The sequence below is a fragment of the Anas platyrhynchos genome, chromosome 4 (assembly GCF_047663525.1).
Source record: "Anas platyrhynchos isolate ZD024472 breed Pekin duck chromosome 4, IASCAAS_PekinDuck_T2T, whole genome shotgun sequence".
In the NCBI taxonomy this organism is placed as follows: Eukaryota; Metazoa; Chordata; class Aves; order Anseriformes; family Anatidae; genus Anas; species Anas platyrhynchos.
In genome coordinates, this window is record NC_092590.1 from 23,944,182 (window position 1) to 23,961,831 (window position 17,650).

Here is a 17,650-nt window from a genome sequence, read left to right on the forward strand (position 1 = left end):
CCTCGAGTCAGGGGGGCGGGCGGCGCGTGCGCGGCAGCCCGGCTGAGGCGGGGGCGGGTGGGCGGGAGGGAGGGAGGAGGAGGAGGGGGGGGGAGCGCGCGTGGCGCGCGCCATGGCGGCCAACGAGGACCAGGAGGTGAGGGGATGGGGGGGGGGGGGCTGCGTGCCCCCGGCCGCCATCTTAGGGCTGGGGCACCCCCGGCCCTGCGGTCACCCTGAGGCGGGTGTGGGGAGGAGGAGGAGGAAGGGGCTTGGGGGTGTGCTGGTGGGTAACGCCGTGCTCTGCCCGCCCCGCAGATGGAGCTGGAGGCGCTGCGCTCCATCTATGAAGGCGACGGCTGCTTCAGGGAGCTCAGCCCCGTGTCCTTCCAGTACCGGGTAAGGCGGCGCGAGGTTCGTCCAGTCCAGCCCCGGGCCCCAAAAATCGGACCCTGTGTGTGGGAGCGCTGTCCTGACAGGCTCCGAGCCCTGAGTGCTTCCCCTGGGTGAGGAGCCTCCTCCCAGCAGCCTGCCTGCGCCGCCCCTCTCGCAGCTGCTGGCAGTTTTCTTTTAAAAAAAAAGGTGCTAGATACCAAAATAGACACTTGAAAATAATTGCACTTCATTTCGAGGAAATGTAGAATGAGCTGTAAGGAAAAGCCCTGGCATTGTGTTGATCAGGTATTCTGTTGATCAAATGTTTACTCCTGGGTGCCCCTGGAGTTCAAAACTCAAGTCCGTATAAATTGCCCTATGAGTATAAACTAATCCCTGAAACACTATTCTAAAACAGCTTCTGTCATATATCAAATTATATACTCAACTTTCTTCAAATTTGAAGACCTGGAAGTTGTTCTGGGCAGGGGCAGAGGCAGGTCTTTGTGCTGCCATGGAGCCTTACAGAGATGCCTGAAAATGCTGTGCGTTTGTGTTCCCCACTGTAGCAGGGAGAAAGCATCTAAAGTAACCTTTTTGCAGCTCTCAAGTAACTTCAGAATGAAATTGGTAACTGTAGCAAGTTAGGCTGATTTAATAAATAGCACTTGAATCCCGTTTTACAAGTGCAGCGTTCATTCACTGATAGGACTGGTCTAAGTAAACCTAATTTTCTCAGAAGAGTGATTGTGACCTACCTGCAAGTTTACAGGGTATTGTTCTACGTTTTGATAGATTTAGTTGTTTGTAATTTAAAAAAAATCTGTCAAAAATTAGGAGAATTCAATTGAAATACCATAAAGCTTAGTGTCAGATGAAGGCAATAACACATTTCCTGTGAAAGAAAACTTGTGTTATGAAAAGGCATAGTGCAAGTAAATGCATGACAAGGTCAAAGAATTAATATGCCATTTTTCTGAGCCTTATCTGTCTCAGACACGTCTCACACACAAAGATGTTTTGTAATCAGTGTGCTAAGAAAATGAGACTGAAGAAAGACTTTTTCAAACACTGGGAAAATGTAGTAACAGCATTTGAAGTAAGGCTACTCTGTTTTTAGGTTGCGTTGACAGGAGGAGCATGGACATGCAGCTTTCCACGTGGATTTGCTCAGTGTGCAGACAGTGCTTTCCTGAGAAAGGGAGAACTGTAAACCATACTACCAGTTTTCTTCTTGATACCACTGGGAACTGGATAGCGCAGTGTAGGTGATGTCTTGATAAATATTGCAGATGCCTGACTTAAAGTTTTATTTATTTCACCTCTAAAGCAGGTGCTGCTAAATGTCAATTTAGTTCATTCTGCTGGCACAGACATACGACTGAACTTTAAAATAGACAGTGTAGGTTAGAGATGAATGTTCAAATCATAAGTTTAATACTTTTTCTGGATAAAAGTTTTATTTTCTGACTGGTAGCTTTATGAACAGTTATCAGTTAGTTGTTACCTTAAATAATTTGGTTGGTCTTAGAGAAGTGAGAAGCTTTTATGTATTGGCATTGCAGTCTTTCATGAGTGACTGGAAACTGTTGATTTCTGATTTTTTCGCTTTCAGATAGGTGAAAATGGAGATCCAAAAGCCTTTCTAATAGAAGTTTCTTGGCCAGAAACATATCCGCAAACAGCACCAATCTTATCAATGGATGCTTTTTTCAACAACACAATGTAAGTCCTTGTGACAGCTTCACTCCCTAGTCTTTTATGTGAGGGCTTTTTGGTTGACAAGCTTTTCTTCTTCTGTCTAGATCATTGTTGAGTTTTATGATTTCTTTCAGATCTTCAGCTATTAAACAAAGCATATTGGATAAATTGATGGTAGAAGTTGAAGCTAATCTTGGAACTGCTATGACTTACACACTTTTTGAATATGCCAAAGATAATAAAGAGCTGTTCATGGAAAATCAGCCTGTTAACACTGTGGTGAGTAAGTTTAGATTTTAATCTCTTCCTTTTAAAACTGCAAAAATGGTTATTCCAACTCTGAATGCTTCATTGCTCTATCTTTAAGGTGTTAGTACATTGGGTACAAACGTGTTAGGGGATAAACCGTGGCATGTAGTGTGGTACGGTGCCCCAGTGCTCAGTGGTCATAATTATTATGCTTAATTGTTATTTTGCTGTTGCTGCCAATGTTATGAGCTGTAGTTCTGTCTTACAAAGTGACATAAAAATGGAGGCATGGAACAGAATCAAAACTACAGAGAGCTGGAGCAGATGAAAGGTGTCTGCCTGGGGGCAAATTATTGAAAGCTTCCTGGGAAGTCGTGGATTGCATAAATGTACCTCTAGGGTCTTCAGTGAGTCAGGCTGAGTCTATTTTAGGCTTCTGTGTTTCCCTTCTCATATTGCTTCCTGATGTGTAAGGACATTATTTGCCATTGTGGTGCTGCAGACTTGCTTTGAGGAAGAAGGAATTTTCCTATTTTGGAAATCTGAATCCATTCAGATCAAACTCCATGATCAAATTTACAAAGTGTAAGAAGTGCCCCTTGCAGCTGTGAAAGGAAATAATTAATCTCCTTCATGTGGTTCTGATTGTCATGATTGTGTGTTGATTAAAAGCTGCTGACAGCTGATGGCATTGCTGCTTTTTTGACAGTCAAGACATTTTAGTATGTCAGATTTGGTAATCATACACAGAGCAATCTGTGTTAATACTCTGTATTATTACTGGCTTCTGAAGTACGATAGATGAACTAACATACAAAACACTAACAACAATTTTCGTCCTCCTCAGACTTCTGTAAGCAATAGTATTGCGATTGGAACTCCCGATGGGCCAGCAAGTAAGAAAAAGGACAAAAAGGAGCAATTATCCAAAACCCAGAAACGAAAGCTAGCTGACAAAACAGGTTCGTCCGCTATAGCATTGTTTTGTTTGAGCAGTATGAGACTCCAAATTTTGTAGCAGTGGCATCTTCATTGAGTCAGAATCACAATTTATTTGCATGTAAGATTAACTGCTTTAAATCCGTGGTCTCTGTTTTGTTTGGTTTAGATTAATTATTCTTGCCCAAGATGTTTGTTCTGGGTGAAGCAACTTCCTAGACAGTAGGGACTTGAAGATGTTGTTGATTAACTTTATTGTTTATTTCAATTTGTGACAAAAGTGAAATTCTCAAATGTACTTTTTGGGACATCTAAAAATTCCCTTTCAACGAAAGGCATATATTTTGTTGATGGGTCCAGATAAATAACTCACGTTATAAAAAAAGTAATTTCTAAATGTAACTGTTTGCTTTGTAACTCAAAATGAAATCTTTAGCTTGTATCTTCAAAATGGAGGTGTTTTTGTAGACACTTCCCGATTTCAGTGAAACATGGCATTTTTGACAGAAAAATGTTCAGTATTTTAACAAGTCCTGCTGACGACTTTTATGTGTTCAAACTTAATTGTTGATAATGATTGGGATAATATTATTGCAACAATAAATTATACCCCATGATAGTCATTTCTGTGTATCATTTACCTAATGTGAATGCATAACTGGCATTTTTAATATTGACCTTATTAAGGAAAATCTTTGTGAAGGAAAATCTTTGTAAAATTTTGTTCTTTTTCAGAATGTATCACTGGTAGTTAACCCAGCTCGTTTTAGAGTTGCCTTATAAATCAGGTGGACTGCCTTGGGTCATTTTTACTTAAACAGAATGACTTTGAAGAACAAGATATGTTCAAGACATTAACATGTTGTTTTTTTTTGTCTTCATGGCTTTGTAATGGTGGAATTAAGACTTCTGTCTCTTTAGAATTTTGTGTTGATTTTAAAGAAAGATAAAGGTTATCTGTAGCTTGTGTATTGAAAATAAAACCTTCTTGTTCTGCAGATCACAAAGGGGAGCTTCCTCGAGGATGGAACTGGGTGGATGTAATTAAGGTAATGTGGCTTTATGATATGCAGTATTATGAAAATACTGTCTATGTGTATTAAAATAATGTGTACTTATATCTGAAGAAAACTTACCTGATTTTTTTCTTGCTTTTCTTCCTAACTTTGTTGGGATTTGACTGTGGTGTCTGATTTGTTTCTATGTACATCCAGCATGTAAGTATTTTCAAGTTATCTTTTAATATTAAAAAGATTTACAAGAAACAGTAACAACTACTGCCCGTTTTAGGTTCTAATTCATGTATTTCTCATGCTCTACATTGGTTTTCCTTGCTTATTGGAAACCAGTGTAGCTGCTTGACAAGTTTGATAACAAATGATTTTATTTCATACAATTATAATTAATTGTCAGCATAAAGGCCTAACACCACTTCCAGTTGTTAAATAACATTGAGCAAATGAGAATGGTGGTTTTAGAGTTCTCCCAAGTCAGAAGAGGCTATTTGTAGTGGGTGTTTTGGATTCCAGATACATTTCTCAATAGGTGCACTACATTTAGTAATCAGAAACTTTGATTTAAAAAAAAAAAGTTAATATTTGCTTTTGTATTGTGCAAATCACCATATGGAATCTCTTCTGGAGATGTGTGGAGATACATTTTTAGGTTACTGCATCTGTTTTATTTTGGAGAGGAGATGAGTCTTCAAAGCAAATAGAGTGCCCTGAAGTTTTTGTGTTGTGGTTTAGTTTTTTTGTTTGTTTGTTTTTAGTGTGTGTTAGTTTTGTTTTTATTTGTTTTTTTTTGAAGTAATTTGCAAAGTGCATGAAGATAGTTTCAAGTTCAGGAAATAAGCTCATTTAGTGCTTAAGCTTAAGAAATAACTCGATGCGTTTCAATCTCTTGATACAGTAGCACAATCAGTCTGTATTATTAATTAAAAATCCATTTGGTCTATGTAAGGTGGAAATGTTGTTCTTATTTCCTAATAAATGGAATGGCAGTCTAAACTTTGAACACTTTCTTTTTGTGTCTCTTTTATAGTTAAGCAAAACTGGTTCTAAAGATGATGAATAAAGGACTTTGGTACAAGGACTCCACCTTTTAATACAGTGCAATTTTGGGTCACCATCTTTCTCTTAATAACTTTCTTATTTGTTGAAGTAAATATTTTATAAAGCTCAATTTCCTAACTCGTAAACTTAGTCATATAAGTTTATCTAGAGACTGTGGTCTTCTTTGGAAACAAAACTTGCCTTAAACGAAGGTAAAAATGTGACAAAGGATATAGAGAATGAATGTGCCGAAGTGAATAGTGCTATATACAGTGTTTAATAATTTATATTTTACTTTGTAGTAGAATCCTGTTATAGTGAACCCAGTGATACTGTAAACATTTCCTGATGTTCTTATTCCAATGGAAGAAAAAAGCACTATAACAGTGATTAGTTGCTTGACAGCATAATTCGTCAAAATAAATTATTCCATGGAAAGAAAAACCTTTGTCATTTGTTTATCTAACACAAATGTAGAAGGTGAACATAAAAATCGTTGCATCATAATACTGACTGGAATTTGCAGTTCTGTTTTCAGTAGTTATTGGCTGAAATAGCAAATACTATTGAAAGCAAAGACAAGTCCACTCAAAAAGAGTGGTTACAACATGAATGTTTTATCCTCTGCGGCATGCATCTGTGTGTCTTTTCTCCAGTGTGCATCGTTATAGAAGTTCGTGTGTCTTAGGGGAGGGAAGAGTGCTATCTTGTGTGTGTCTCAGTGAGTGTTGGGGTTTTGTAGCTCTTTTGTTGGAGAAATGATTATTCTTTGGAGAGGTTTGCTGGCGGAATGGTAAAACAGTGGGTCAAGTCAGCACTCTGACCAATGTGTTGGGAAAATGTTTTTTTCCTAGTCTGCTCTCGTATCAGAAAGAGATGTCATCTTTACCGTATGAATGGTTATTGAATACAAGATGCCTTAATGTCCTTTATTATTTTTGTTTGATTTGAGATGAATTTTAATAAATACCTATTTATCTGCTGTGGTATGTGTTTGTTTTTTCCTGTTGTACATATTGTACTTCTGAGGCTGCATTTGAACTTGCAAAGGATTTTCTCTTACCAAGAAAGTGTTCCTAACAATTGACAGAATATTTTCCCTCTTACGGTATATGTTTGTGTTCTTCAGGGTAGCTGTGTTTGTTACTAATAAGAGAATAATCATCCCACTAAGAAACACGGGAAAACGGCCATCACACCAAGTCCAGTGCCTCTTTGAAAGAGTGCAATCTGCTGCGTGAGCTGTGCACAGCACGTAGTGAAACAAATGTTGGGCTGGGTGCTCTGATCAGTGGTGCTGAGACAAGAGCCTGTGCAGTCAATACAGGATAGCTTACAGAGCTGTCAAGTTAGGACTTCAGCTGATGGAGAGGAAGTGTTTTTCCTCCTGCTTAGGTCAAGGGAGCGTATACACAACATACACTCCTACAGTTCTCTTGTTCTCTTAAATGCCTTCTGTTATCAGAGGAGGATAGACTAAATATACTGCAAAGTTACTGCTTGTATGTATGATATAAATATAAAGAAAAAAGTTCTATGGAATGTTGTGACTGCAGATGAAGGAAAAAAATTTAAAATTAAAAATTTCTATGTTTTCACTCTTCTGAAGAAACTGAAAAGGTCTGGAAGAAATATGGTCTGCACTGCTATTGTCGAATAAGAAGTAGTATTGTCGAATAAGGGTAGTTTTTACTGAAACTGTAGAGTTACAGTGAGAAGATGTGTGCCTTTTTAATAAAGAAAACTATTGATTCTTAACAAATCCTTGATTTTGGAATATCTGGTTACTTTTTGAACTCCAATCATATTTAGTAAAGCCTAATAAAGTACACGAGGTAGGACTTTTTCCAAATGTTGTGGTCTTGTGTTTGACCTAGAGCGGAGGCTCGTAGCTGCAACCCGAGCAGGAGTAACACTGCAGGGAGAAGGTGGTGTTGCCTGTGATCCGGTAACAGGGAAGGGCGTTGAGTTTTTGTCTCTGCCAGCATTGGAGTGTGTACGGCTTTCACTATTCAAATTCTCTCCAAGGGGAATTGACTCGTCTTTGCTAGTATCCTTGGTGTCTAAATGGAGTTGCCATGACAATTTGAATAGATTAGTTAAGGAGCATGGGGGAAGGACAAAATAAGAACCATATCTTGCTCTTACAAAGCTACCATGTGTAACAGTAAACTTGTTAACCTTGTGAAATGCCTGATATTTCAGCTTTTTGTCTGCCTTTAAATCACGTGGTCTTAAGAAGACGCCCTAGCAATCTCCTCTGGTTCTGCTAGCAGGGATTTAGAACGTGTGTTCGGAAGTCTACTTGCAGGGGAGTTGTTTTGCTTTGGGAATACTTGTGTCAGTTCTTCCTTTCTGTGTAAAATTTGAAAGGTAATTCTTGTTTGACCATTTTATGTTATGACATGATAGCTGGAAGTGTGCCACAAAAAATCTAGGTACTTGGTGTTATGGAGAAGCCTGTGCACTGGAAACTGAGGGGAGGGAAAATGATGATTTTTAGTAAGAAAGACACATCAGTGTCTCTTAAAATGAGACACCTATAAATAGAGAACGTGACTAGGGAGTGACTGAGTTTTAAACACTGTTGTAAAATACCTTGTTCCCCTTTTTTAAGTAAACTAATGTCACAGGCAGTGGAAAAACAGTGATTTGTACTTCATTTCTGTAGGGCAAGAGTCACTTAGATTATAGGGCTACACCATTTATTTAAATTTTCTGGTTTTGTAGTAGAGCTTTGGTTGGAGTGAGAAGATGAATGTCAATCCTAGTAGCAGTAAAGTAGAAGTAGTAGGGCCCAGGACGCAGGATGATTAAAAAGGGATTTGTCAGTCTGGAAATTTTCCATAATGCACATACACGACTTGTTTTACTGAAGCATTAGAGGCGTTGGTTGAAGGGACTTCAAAAATAATAGTAATTTTTATGCGTGGCGGTATTGCAGTAAGCACTTGGCAAAGCCCTTCTGCTTAAGCAAAAAAGAAAAAAAATAAGTAAGCTTCTCCCCCCTTTTCAAACAAATCTCAAAGGTTTTCCTCAGAAAGACTTGGTGCAGAAAATGGAGGTGGTGCTTAAATGAAGTTTTTAATCTTGTAAACTGCAATTTAACTTAAAATATTGGTTTCCTTCTTAAGCCTTCCAGCATTTATTTGAATTGGCTAATATTCTGAATGCTTTGGAAAGCTGCTGTTTTGTGATCAGTTCATTCCCTGTTGAACAAGGATTAAATTCTAAGAATTTACTGTTACAGTTCTGTCTTAACACCTAAAATGACTTAAATGAATTTGCTAAGTTCTCCAACTCAAATGTTCTGGTTCTTAGAGTTTAAACTACATATACTACTAAAACTTTTCAAACCCCGGCATTTTGTGGTTTGTTTGCTTGTTATTTAGAAGGGGGGTGTCCCCTGAAATGTCATTTCCCCCCACCCATTTCTGTTTTTGTTTTTTCTGCCAAGAAAAGCAGAGCTGATCGTGAAATCAAGGCTGCTGCCGTCTGCAGTGCCACTACAGCTGCTGGGGTGTGGGGTAGGTAGTTATCGCTCATCAGTTGGGTATGCTTTGAGATTTTGGGGACTAAAAGAAGGATAAGGGGGAAAACCATCATTTCTTGGTGCCCAATGTTTGGTAGAAAAGCAGAGGGAGGAGGCTATCCTCTTTTTAGCTGAGGCAACACAAGTGGTTCCAGATTGCACGGTGAACTTGGTGCAGTGAAACTCATGTGAGCTGGGCTGCACCAAGAAAAATTCTCCTCTGGAAATTGTTTCCTTCGGCTGTGCTGTGTGGCTTATGGGATGGCACCCTCAGCACTTGTGCTCAGCAGTGGAATGAAGGGGGAAGGAGATGTTCATTCAACAGATAAAATAACAGAGGTGCGATAACTCTGGAAGGATCAGAGGAGGAAATGGAGAGGGAAGGAAGCACACAGGAGATAAAACTTTTTATTGCTGCAGGGCAATAAAACGCAGCAAAATGCAAAGCTTACAGCTGTGGAGCTATACACTTCAGAAGGTTGGGATATGGCAGAAGACAAGAGGTTCATAGATTTTTTTTCTATTATTGTCACCTATTCTTTCACCAGCGTAGCTTTGGCTTTGTCTCAGAACGGGGCTCTTAAATGGTTGTGAGAAGAACTTCTCGTCTCACTGCTACGCTTCCTGTTACTCTTTCAAGACCGTCCAAGTAACCTCTGAAAATCTGTTGTGCTCTTAGTTAAGACAAAATGTGTTGACCAGCACTGTAAAAACATGTCAGAATGTTTGGCAAGGATGAAAGAATTAACTGTTTTCTCTCTCGTTTTCATTAAGAGCAAAGTGAGGAGTGACTCCAGATAGCTGAATTACACAAGACACATGAGAACGCAAATGCCGGTGCCAGTGTCCTATGTAAGACTGAAAGTTCATCCATCTACTTTATAGTTTTACGTAGGTATTCCATGCCACGGTGTGAGCATTCATGCCTATTATTTATTATACGTGTTTTAAGTATTCACATGTACAACATGGCAGAAATTTGAAAACCCTGTGATTGTGTACTGCAAGTTGCTAGCTGTGGGATCCAATAAAGTCACCCCAGTGACAGACAGCCAAACTCTATCTGCACTATCTTAGTGGAGGGCACTGGGCTTGTGTGGGTATCTCTGAGGACATAATTTCATGCCCAGGATCTTTATTACTGGTAATGACCAGTAAAAGGAGTCATTCTGGGATGAGCTTGGAAGCTACCATTCAAGAAAAGATAATCTTTCCTTCTAAAACAAGTGTCTGTTACAGTGTCACTGAGAGGCAATAACCATCGTCTAGTATGGAGTCAGTGTTCAGAGTAGGATTTTGCTTCAAGTCATATAAGTGTTGTCAGTAATGCATTTTATGATTTCCTGGAGGACAAACAAGTGCAAAGACAGCATTACTATCTAAAGAGCTGCTCTCTCCACCACAGGAAACCATTTGATCTCTACTTACAGAAAAACTATGGTTCAGTTGACCTTGAAGAGAGATTTTTATAATAGTACAGGGAAACTGTAGCTTTCCATTGATAAAAGTCTAATGGAAAGTGTACAGCTTCAGTAGATGGGTAATACATTTTCACAGCATTATCAATTTTATATTCTTCCCTGAAGATCGGTGCTAGAGTATTACCAAGTTTTAGTTAACTGGCGTACAGCATATGATGATTTTTCCTCTCATTCCATGTCTTTAGACAATAAAAGTACAGCATGTAGTATAGAAGTTTATTTCCTAGATTAAAATAGTGCTAAAGTCACAAATACACACACAGTGAGGAAATCAGTCTCATTCAGAGGTAAGGACACACCAGAATTAAAGCTACCCACGTGACATTTATGTGAAAAAGAAGGCACAGAAAGATTTCCTCATGTGACTGTGCTTCCCACTGTCAGTAGTTTCCAAGCAGATGCTTCATGCTTTGCTTCCTAGTGTCCCTGCTAGTTGGAAAGTATGACAGAGATCTGAGGTTTTCCATGCTCCTAAATTGGAAAAGGAAAGAAGACTTTCACTTTGCGGAAGTAAATAAATTAGCAAAGCTGTCCCTGGAAGAAAGTGGACATTTGCAAAAGAATAACCAGGTGCGGAGGCAAAGGAGTCTGATTTAATAAAACTGCCTGGACATGAGCAGCATTAGTGTCTGCTTCAGTCCGTGTCCATGCAGTGAAACTGTGGCATATAAATGCTTATGGATAATTTTGGGTTGATTATGTAGCTATAATCCATGTGATTAAGCATTGCTTTCAGTAAAATTCATGTTACAGCAGTCAGTGCAGATTCAGTATATTCTCTTAATGAGCTCTAGTGGTATGGTATACTTTACTTTTCATAGGATGGAAGGAAATACACTGCTTACCTCTGCAAAGAAAGAAATGTATGTGCAAGCTGTCCACAAAGGCCACCTGGGCGTGGTTAACACATTGCAATCAGTATGAAAAAGTTAAAAGGGAGAAATTCTACAAGATGATTGTGGATCCACTATTTTTAGATGTTCCCTTCTTGCTTATTTTGATATTTTAAATGTTCTGGATGCAAACAGATGTATTAGCCTATTAGCCAATTTGCATTCATGTGTGGAGTGCCTGTTGAGTCAGGTGATTTGAAGAGCTGATGAGGAAGAACTTTTCCTTTCCTTTGGTTTCTAGCCTACATTTTTCTATCCTACAGTAGCAAGACTTGTAGAGGTTGTATACATTCTTCCTCATGGTTCAGAAGTCTTCTCCCTCTTTGGGTGCAGAGTAGTATTAATGAGATATATGAATATTTGAATCTCTTCTAATAATTCATAGTGATACTCATACACTTGGGCTTTATCTCAGGTTCTGCTCAATGTTTTGTTTTAGTTTTGTATTAATTGGTTCTTTCACCTCCTTTTTGTAGTGAGAATTTACTCAGCCTGGAGGACGGACAGTTTTAGTGTACTGCCTTCTTCAAACACCTATAGGCAAAGTAGTGCTGGACAATATTTATTTACAGCAGCCTTTGATAGGCGTGTGATAACCTGTAACCTCACTGATGTTTTATAAATGTGTTGACAGCTGATAAGGACAGAGTCTGGTTCAACCCACCCACCTCAGGCTGCTTTCACTGCCTGTCAGCGGAATACCCATGTCTGGGAAATTTGCACAAATTTTGGTGAGTGTTAGCAGAGGCCCCTGGGTGGATGCCTCCTTCCTTCAGTAACAGAAGCCGATACTGGAGCAGAATGCCTGCTGATGGTGTAAGCAAAGAGACCGTGTCTATAAACCACCAATACTGGAATCTGCGTGGGTCGTCCTTCCAAGAAAAAGCAATGGTTGCTTATCTGTGTACCGCTGGTGGATTTTGTTTGTTTTCACAGCACCTGTTCCTTTTGGCAGAGAACCTCAAAAGTCTGCACGTAAGCTGGAGTGCTGCTGTGTACAGATCTCTGTTAGCTCTGGGCATTTAGCGTCTGGGCTTTTGAGCCTAGGCATATGTGCAGCTACCTGGGGAGTGGATGAAGAGAACAGATGTGTTCTTTGGTGCGGGCATTTCATAGAGTGCTCTGGGATGTGTCTGTAGTGATTAGCAAACCACATGCTGGGTAACTGTACTCTGTACAGCTCTCAGGTGCTGGACGAAGTTGGGGGAAGGCTGAGGAAGGTCAGTCCTCTTTAGTTACTGGATGAGGTTAAAAGTTGGAGTGTCCAGAATGCAAGCACAGCCACAACATATACCATTGCCCAAAATATGCCAGTCTGTGCAGTATGGAGGACCAAAAGTGTACGTAATTTGTGTGGATAGCATCTTCTTCACAAAACATTGTTGGAGAGTGTACAGCCATCATTTATACCTTCTTTGCTTGATTGTCATAACCAGAGGCATCAAGTTCAACTTCTCGAACTTTTGATCTCCCCTGTGAGCTCTCCTTAGGCTGGAAGAGATTCAAAGCTGCCCAATGTGAGAGAAACAGTGAATAGCCAGAAAATTTGCTCCTGTTGATGCGTACAATTGGTTGTACTATTTAGTCCTTGACCTATACGTAGTGTCTCCAACCTGAACTGAAATTAGAATTAAAAAACCAAAACATCGTCAGAAGACAGGAAAAACTTGGTTAATGGTTGTTAAACACAAATGAAGGGTAAAATTTTATGTATGTATTTTTTTAATTTTTTTTTTTCAGTGAATAGCCTAGTAAGTGCATACTGAATCAGGTGCAGACTGAAAGGAACCTCTGGAAGTCACCTGGTTTGACCTCCCTTTTACAGGAGGGCTGGTGGCAGTGCTGCAGCAGGTCACCAGTGCCTTTTATTCACCGTGTGTTGACATCCTCAAAGAACAGAGATTGCACAACCTCCCAGGACAGCTTGTTTCCTTGTTACTGCTGCGAGGTGGTACTATTAGGAAGTGAACAGCAGCACTGCAGGGAACTCCCATAGCAGGAACCAATCTTGCATTTTCAGTACCACTCCCTAAGAGTGTGAAAGTATTTTGAAAAAACAGTTACTGTTTTGCTGCTTAATGCGAACAAAGGTGCCAAGACCCATTAAACCAAACAATTACTTTCCTGCTTTGAGGGACAGCTTGTTACAAAATAGATGGTAATGTCTATAAACGTGAAGTTCGTTTGGGGTAGTACAATCTTTGCTGAGTAGAATTTAGTTATCTTTAGAACCCTGCTCATTTAGAAGTTACAATTAAGAATTAAATTATATTTTGGATACTATTTTTCAGTTATCTCCTTCCCCAGCCACCTCCTCCATAAAACACTGTAAGCTTCTAGCTGCCTTGTTGCTGCAAAACTGATGTAATAAGCTGGTATAACAGCATGTTGCTAATGACAATAGTTTCCCTCTAGAAATACAAAACTTGAAAACAGTTTAGACCAGAGAAGAAGATGTGCTAGAAAACAAAATGCTTCTTTTCTATTCTGTTCCCTCCTATAGGAAAAAAAAATACATATTTTTCCTGCTGTGCTTCTAATGTTTTTTGTTTGTTTGTTTGTTTTTTCAAATATTGGTAGCAATAATTCTTACTTTTGAGCTCTGTATGTTGAGATCTGGTGTATATTTACCAGAGTAACCCGTGTGTATCAGTGGAGGTAAGATAGGAAGTGTGAAAGAAATGCTGCAACCTAAGCAAGCAGAGCAACTCAGTGTTGTAATGGAGGTGTTTGGGAACCATTAATTGCAAAATTCAAGAATCACAACTAAATAGCAGGTGGGTAGATAGTAGTTTTCTTTGCTGTTTGAAGGTTGTTGATAAGCCAGCATAAATAACCCCTCATCTCATGGACTCCATACATATTGTTCTTCTGTTTTCTGCACAGAATTCAGGACTCTGGAACCTTGGAAGGCTACAATTTGCTGATACCCACAGAAGAGTGACTTGAATATTTGTGAACAACCACTACTGTTGTCATTCCATTGATTTATTTTTTAATCTTTTTTTTTCTGAAAAGTGCTGTAAGAAATTGCAGAGAGCGTCTCATGCAGAATTTTGTGGTTTCACAATGAAAGAAGGGGGAAGCAATGACGTAGGGGAAAACAACATCAATTAAAAGAAAATGGAAGGTTTCAAACTTCTATGTAATTCATCTGCATTGTCATTAAACTCTTCCACAAAAGAAAAAAGTGGGCAGCTTATGGAAAAGTAATTTTTACTCAGAAACTTCTAAGCATGGTAAGAATTTTTAATCTAAGGATTTGAATCACTTATGATAATATTTGTTAATTTTAGTATACAAAAGCCGTCACTCTTAGCTTAGTTACAGGATAGCATGTCTATGTATACTCATTGTATAAAGTAGGTCATATTGCAGACACAAAACAGTCAAAATAATTTTTAAGTAGGTGGAGTGCTGTCAAAGAGTTATAGACTTTACTATGAAGAAAGTTGTTTACCTGATATGAATGTAATTTTAGAGTATTATGACATTCTGTACTCTAGTCTTGTTCTTCAGGAATATAGAGGAACAACTTTGACTTCACTTTCCAGAAAGTTTCTGGAAAATCTAGTTGTCATAAGGATTCAAATGACATATTAATGAAGCTTTTGCCAAAAGCTATTTGTCATTAATGTATATATATGAATAAATAAATAAATTTGTAACTAAAAATAAACTATGCAACACACAGTGAGAAAAGCACTGATTAATGTGGTTCAAAACCTGTGTTGTGTTATCCCTTTATTTCAGCTCTGTAGGCTGAAATCCTCTCTGCAGTGCTGTCTGCATAACAAATCCACAGCATAATATCAAGGTTCCTCATCAAGTTCTAATACGTGTTTTCACAAAGTCCAGTTCTCCTATTATACATCCATTTTATGGATGGCATTTTTAGGGGAGTGAAAGCTGCTTGATTACTGCTATGCAAACAACATTGTCATGCCTAAGGCTGCCGTACTGCTCACTAGAGTAGGCCACTAATAAATTTGATCTTTTTATGTAACAACATATTAGCCAGCACCTGAAAGCTGCTTTTAAATTCAACATGATACATCAAACATGACTGAAATAACCATTTTCAACTATATTTTTGAAGTTATTATACTTCAAGGGAGCAATCAGGAGTTAGTTAACCAATGCAAATTCACAGTAGGGCACCTATTTGAGCAATGAGTTTCTGTAGAACAGTTCAATTTTTATGATTTCAGGATTAAATGTCAGTGTTAATGTCTTCAGTCTTCATGAACATACAATGCACATATCTTCAGAAATTATAATTAGACTATTCAGATTAGTGAATTTAGTTCAGTTAGATTTTTTTAGGTTTGTTATTAATATGATACTTGCAGAAAGTATGACCAGCAACTCCTTGAGCAGTGTAAATGAAGGAGTTTCTGACTTACCATTGATCACCACTACCTCTACAGCCGTAATTGCCACTGGCATGTACCCTGCCATAAATGACAAGACAGATGCATATGTGAATACCTGTTTAAAGGTATTTGATATATGTATATATACATAGAGATTTTTTTTCCACAATAAGCAAAACTTGTATATTCATCTGCTTTGCATTTTTAAACATCAGATGCACCATCGTCTCGGTCAAAGATTGAACTGATCGAACTGCAAAAATTTCTGGAGGATAAAAATCAGTCAATGCTGAGAAATAAACTCCTACTATAAAGGTAAGAAATCAGCCCTAAAGAATCATCCTGCAGCCTAAATGTAGTAGAGCCATTCATTAATTGTTTGCAAATAACGTTTAACATGAAATCTGAATTTATCAGGTGGATTAATTATAAAAGCTCAAAAACTGAGCTTTTAACTATGGTTATTTTGTTTATCCTAATTTCACGGCATGATGAAAGTTCTCCAACTCCAAAAGTTGTAAGGTTTGGGGGCTCTTTTTTATTTAATTTAGGGGTTCCATTTTTTTCTTTTTTTTTGTGAGGGTACAGTAAGTGCTGGCTTTACTGTATAAAGAAAGTACATGTTGTAAGCCTAAAATATGAAAGAAGAAGAGGGTAATGAAATAAATTCTTAACTGATACACACGCTGAGAAACCTGTTGGATTGGCTTTTGTACTGTATGAAGATCAGGGTTGTATTTGTTCCCTTTGCATGTGTGTTCCTTTTTTTTTTTTTTTTCATTACTCAAAATCTTTTGTTGGGCAAAAACTTGATGATCCTGTCATCACAGGGAGATTATAAAAGGATAAATTAATTAAAGGTATAATTGAAAGAATACAACTAACTGAAATAAAGAGAAGAAAATGCTAAGTGTTGCATCTCGTGGGGAGTCGAAAGAGGCACTTCTGACTAAAGAAGCAGTGCAGATGGATGACTAGCAGGCAGGTGTTGCTTAACACTTTTTGGGAACTGGCAAATCATCAAAAGAAAATATAACTGAAATGTACTCTAACAAAGAATCAAACTCCAGCAGATCCTGCTCATCTGAAATGTTTAATGTGTCATCCTCATTCCTCGAGCGTAAACCTGCTCGAATGTGATGAATAGCTGCAGCTTCTCAACCACCAGTACAGACTGGATAAAACTTTGTTTCAAGTATTTATAAACTGCAGCCTTCCAGGTTAGTACTTAGTTCCTTTAGTTCTGAAGTTGTTTGGTAGAGGAATAAATGTTTTTTCTTCCAATCCATTAAGGAGATTATTTTTCATTAGTCTGAAATTGCTTCACTCCTTTAATCATTGGAAGCTTTATTGCTAAGCCGTTGCATGAAAGAAATACTAAGTCTGAAAAGTTTCTTTCAACATTCCTGCCTGCAAATGAATAGTAACTTTATTTAAATGAGAAACAGCACTTTTCTCTTTATATTATGAAGTGCAGTATTACAAGGTATAATTTAAAGGAAAACTTCTCTTGAATCTTTATTATTAATGCCCGTATCAAGATCATCAAATAGCCATGTGAGATTGTATCTCCCATTTTAGAGATGAGGCCCAGGTGAGATATCTTATTAAAACAGAGGCATTGGGACTATATTGCCTATCTACCAAACTGTGCGGCACTTAACTGAAAGTAACTGTGTTTTTTAATTATGTTTTATGATTAGAGCAGCTTCTTAATTTTCTGGTAAGTTCTCCAGCTTGTCTTTTACTTGTCTTCATGGCACATTTTACAGGTGTGTTTTCGGCAATGATCCTACACACAGGCAGCAAGCTTCGAGCAAATGGCTGAGCTCTTTCCAGGATGTATGTAAGATATTTCAGGAATATGCACCTCTTGCTCTCAGACAGGAAGCATCCACTAAACTTCTTACACAGGTGAGACTAGAAACCCAAAATGAGGAGAAGGTCACAGCTGGAATGATTAGCGATACATTATTTCTTAAAAGGAGGAGAAATTTTAATTTCAGCGATAAAATGAGTTAGGGACATCACCAGTTTTGGCACTCTGCAGAAACCTGTGGCAGGATAAGCA

General features: G+C 38.4%; 1 protein-coding gene across 6 annotated transcripts in view; it reads left to right on the forward strand.

The window, feature by feature from the left end:
• Window positions 1-4: 4 nt before the first annotated feature.
• RWDD4 (RWD domain containing 4) overlaps window positions 5-17,650 on the forward strand; it is a 43,691-nt gene continuing 26,045 nt past the window's right edge. For 4 of the 6 annotated variants that reach the window (XR_011808988.1, XR_011808989.1, XR_011808990.1 and 1 more), the window contains exons 1-9: window positions 5-136; window positions 298-378; window positions 1,970-2,079; window positions 2,190-2,334; window positions 3,152-3,266; window positions 4,243-4,292; window positions 14,090-14,442; window positions 15,795-15,894; window positions 17,352-17,493. Coding sequence is in view for 2 of the 6 variants with exons in the window: in XM_072037255.1 (XP_071893356.1) it covers window positions 113-136; window positions 298-378; window positions 1,970-2,079; window positions 2,190-2,334; window positions 3,152-3,266; window positions 4,243-4,292; window positions 4,458-4,514 (582 nt within the window). In the remaining 4 variants the exon portion in view is untranslated. Of the gene's footprint in view, window positions 137-297; window positions 379-1,969; window positions 2,080-2,189; window positions 2,335-3,151; window positions 3,267-4,242; window positions 4,293-4,457; window positions 6,280-9,603; window positions 9,881-14,089; window positions 14,443-15,794; window positions 15,895-17,351; window positions 17,494-17,650 lie in introns of those variants that run through there. The other 2 variants (XM_072037256.1, XM_072037255.1) reach the window with 2 other exon arrangements.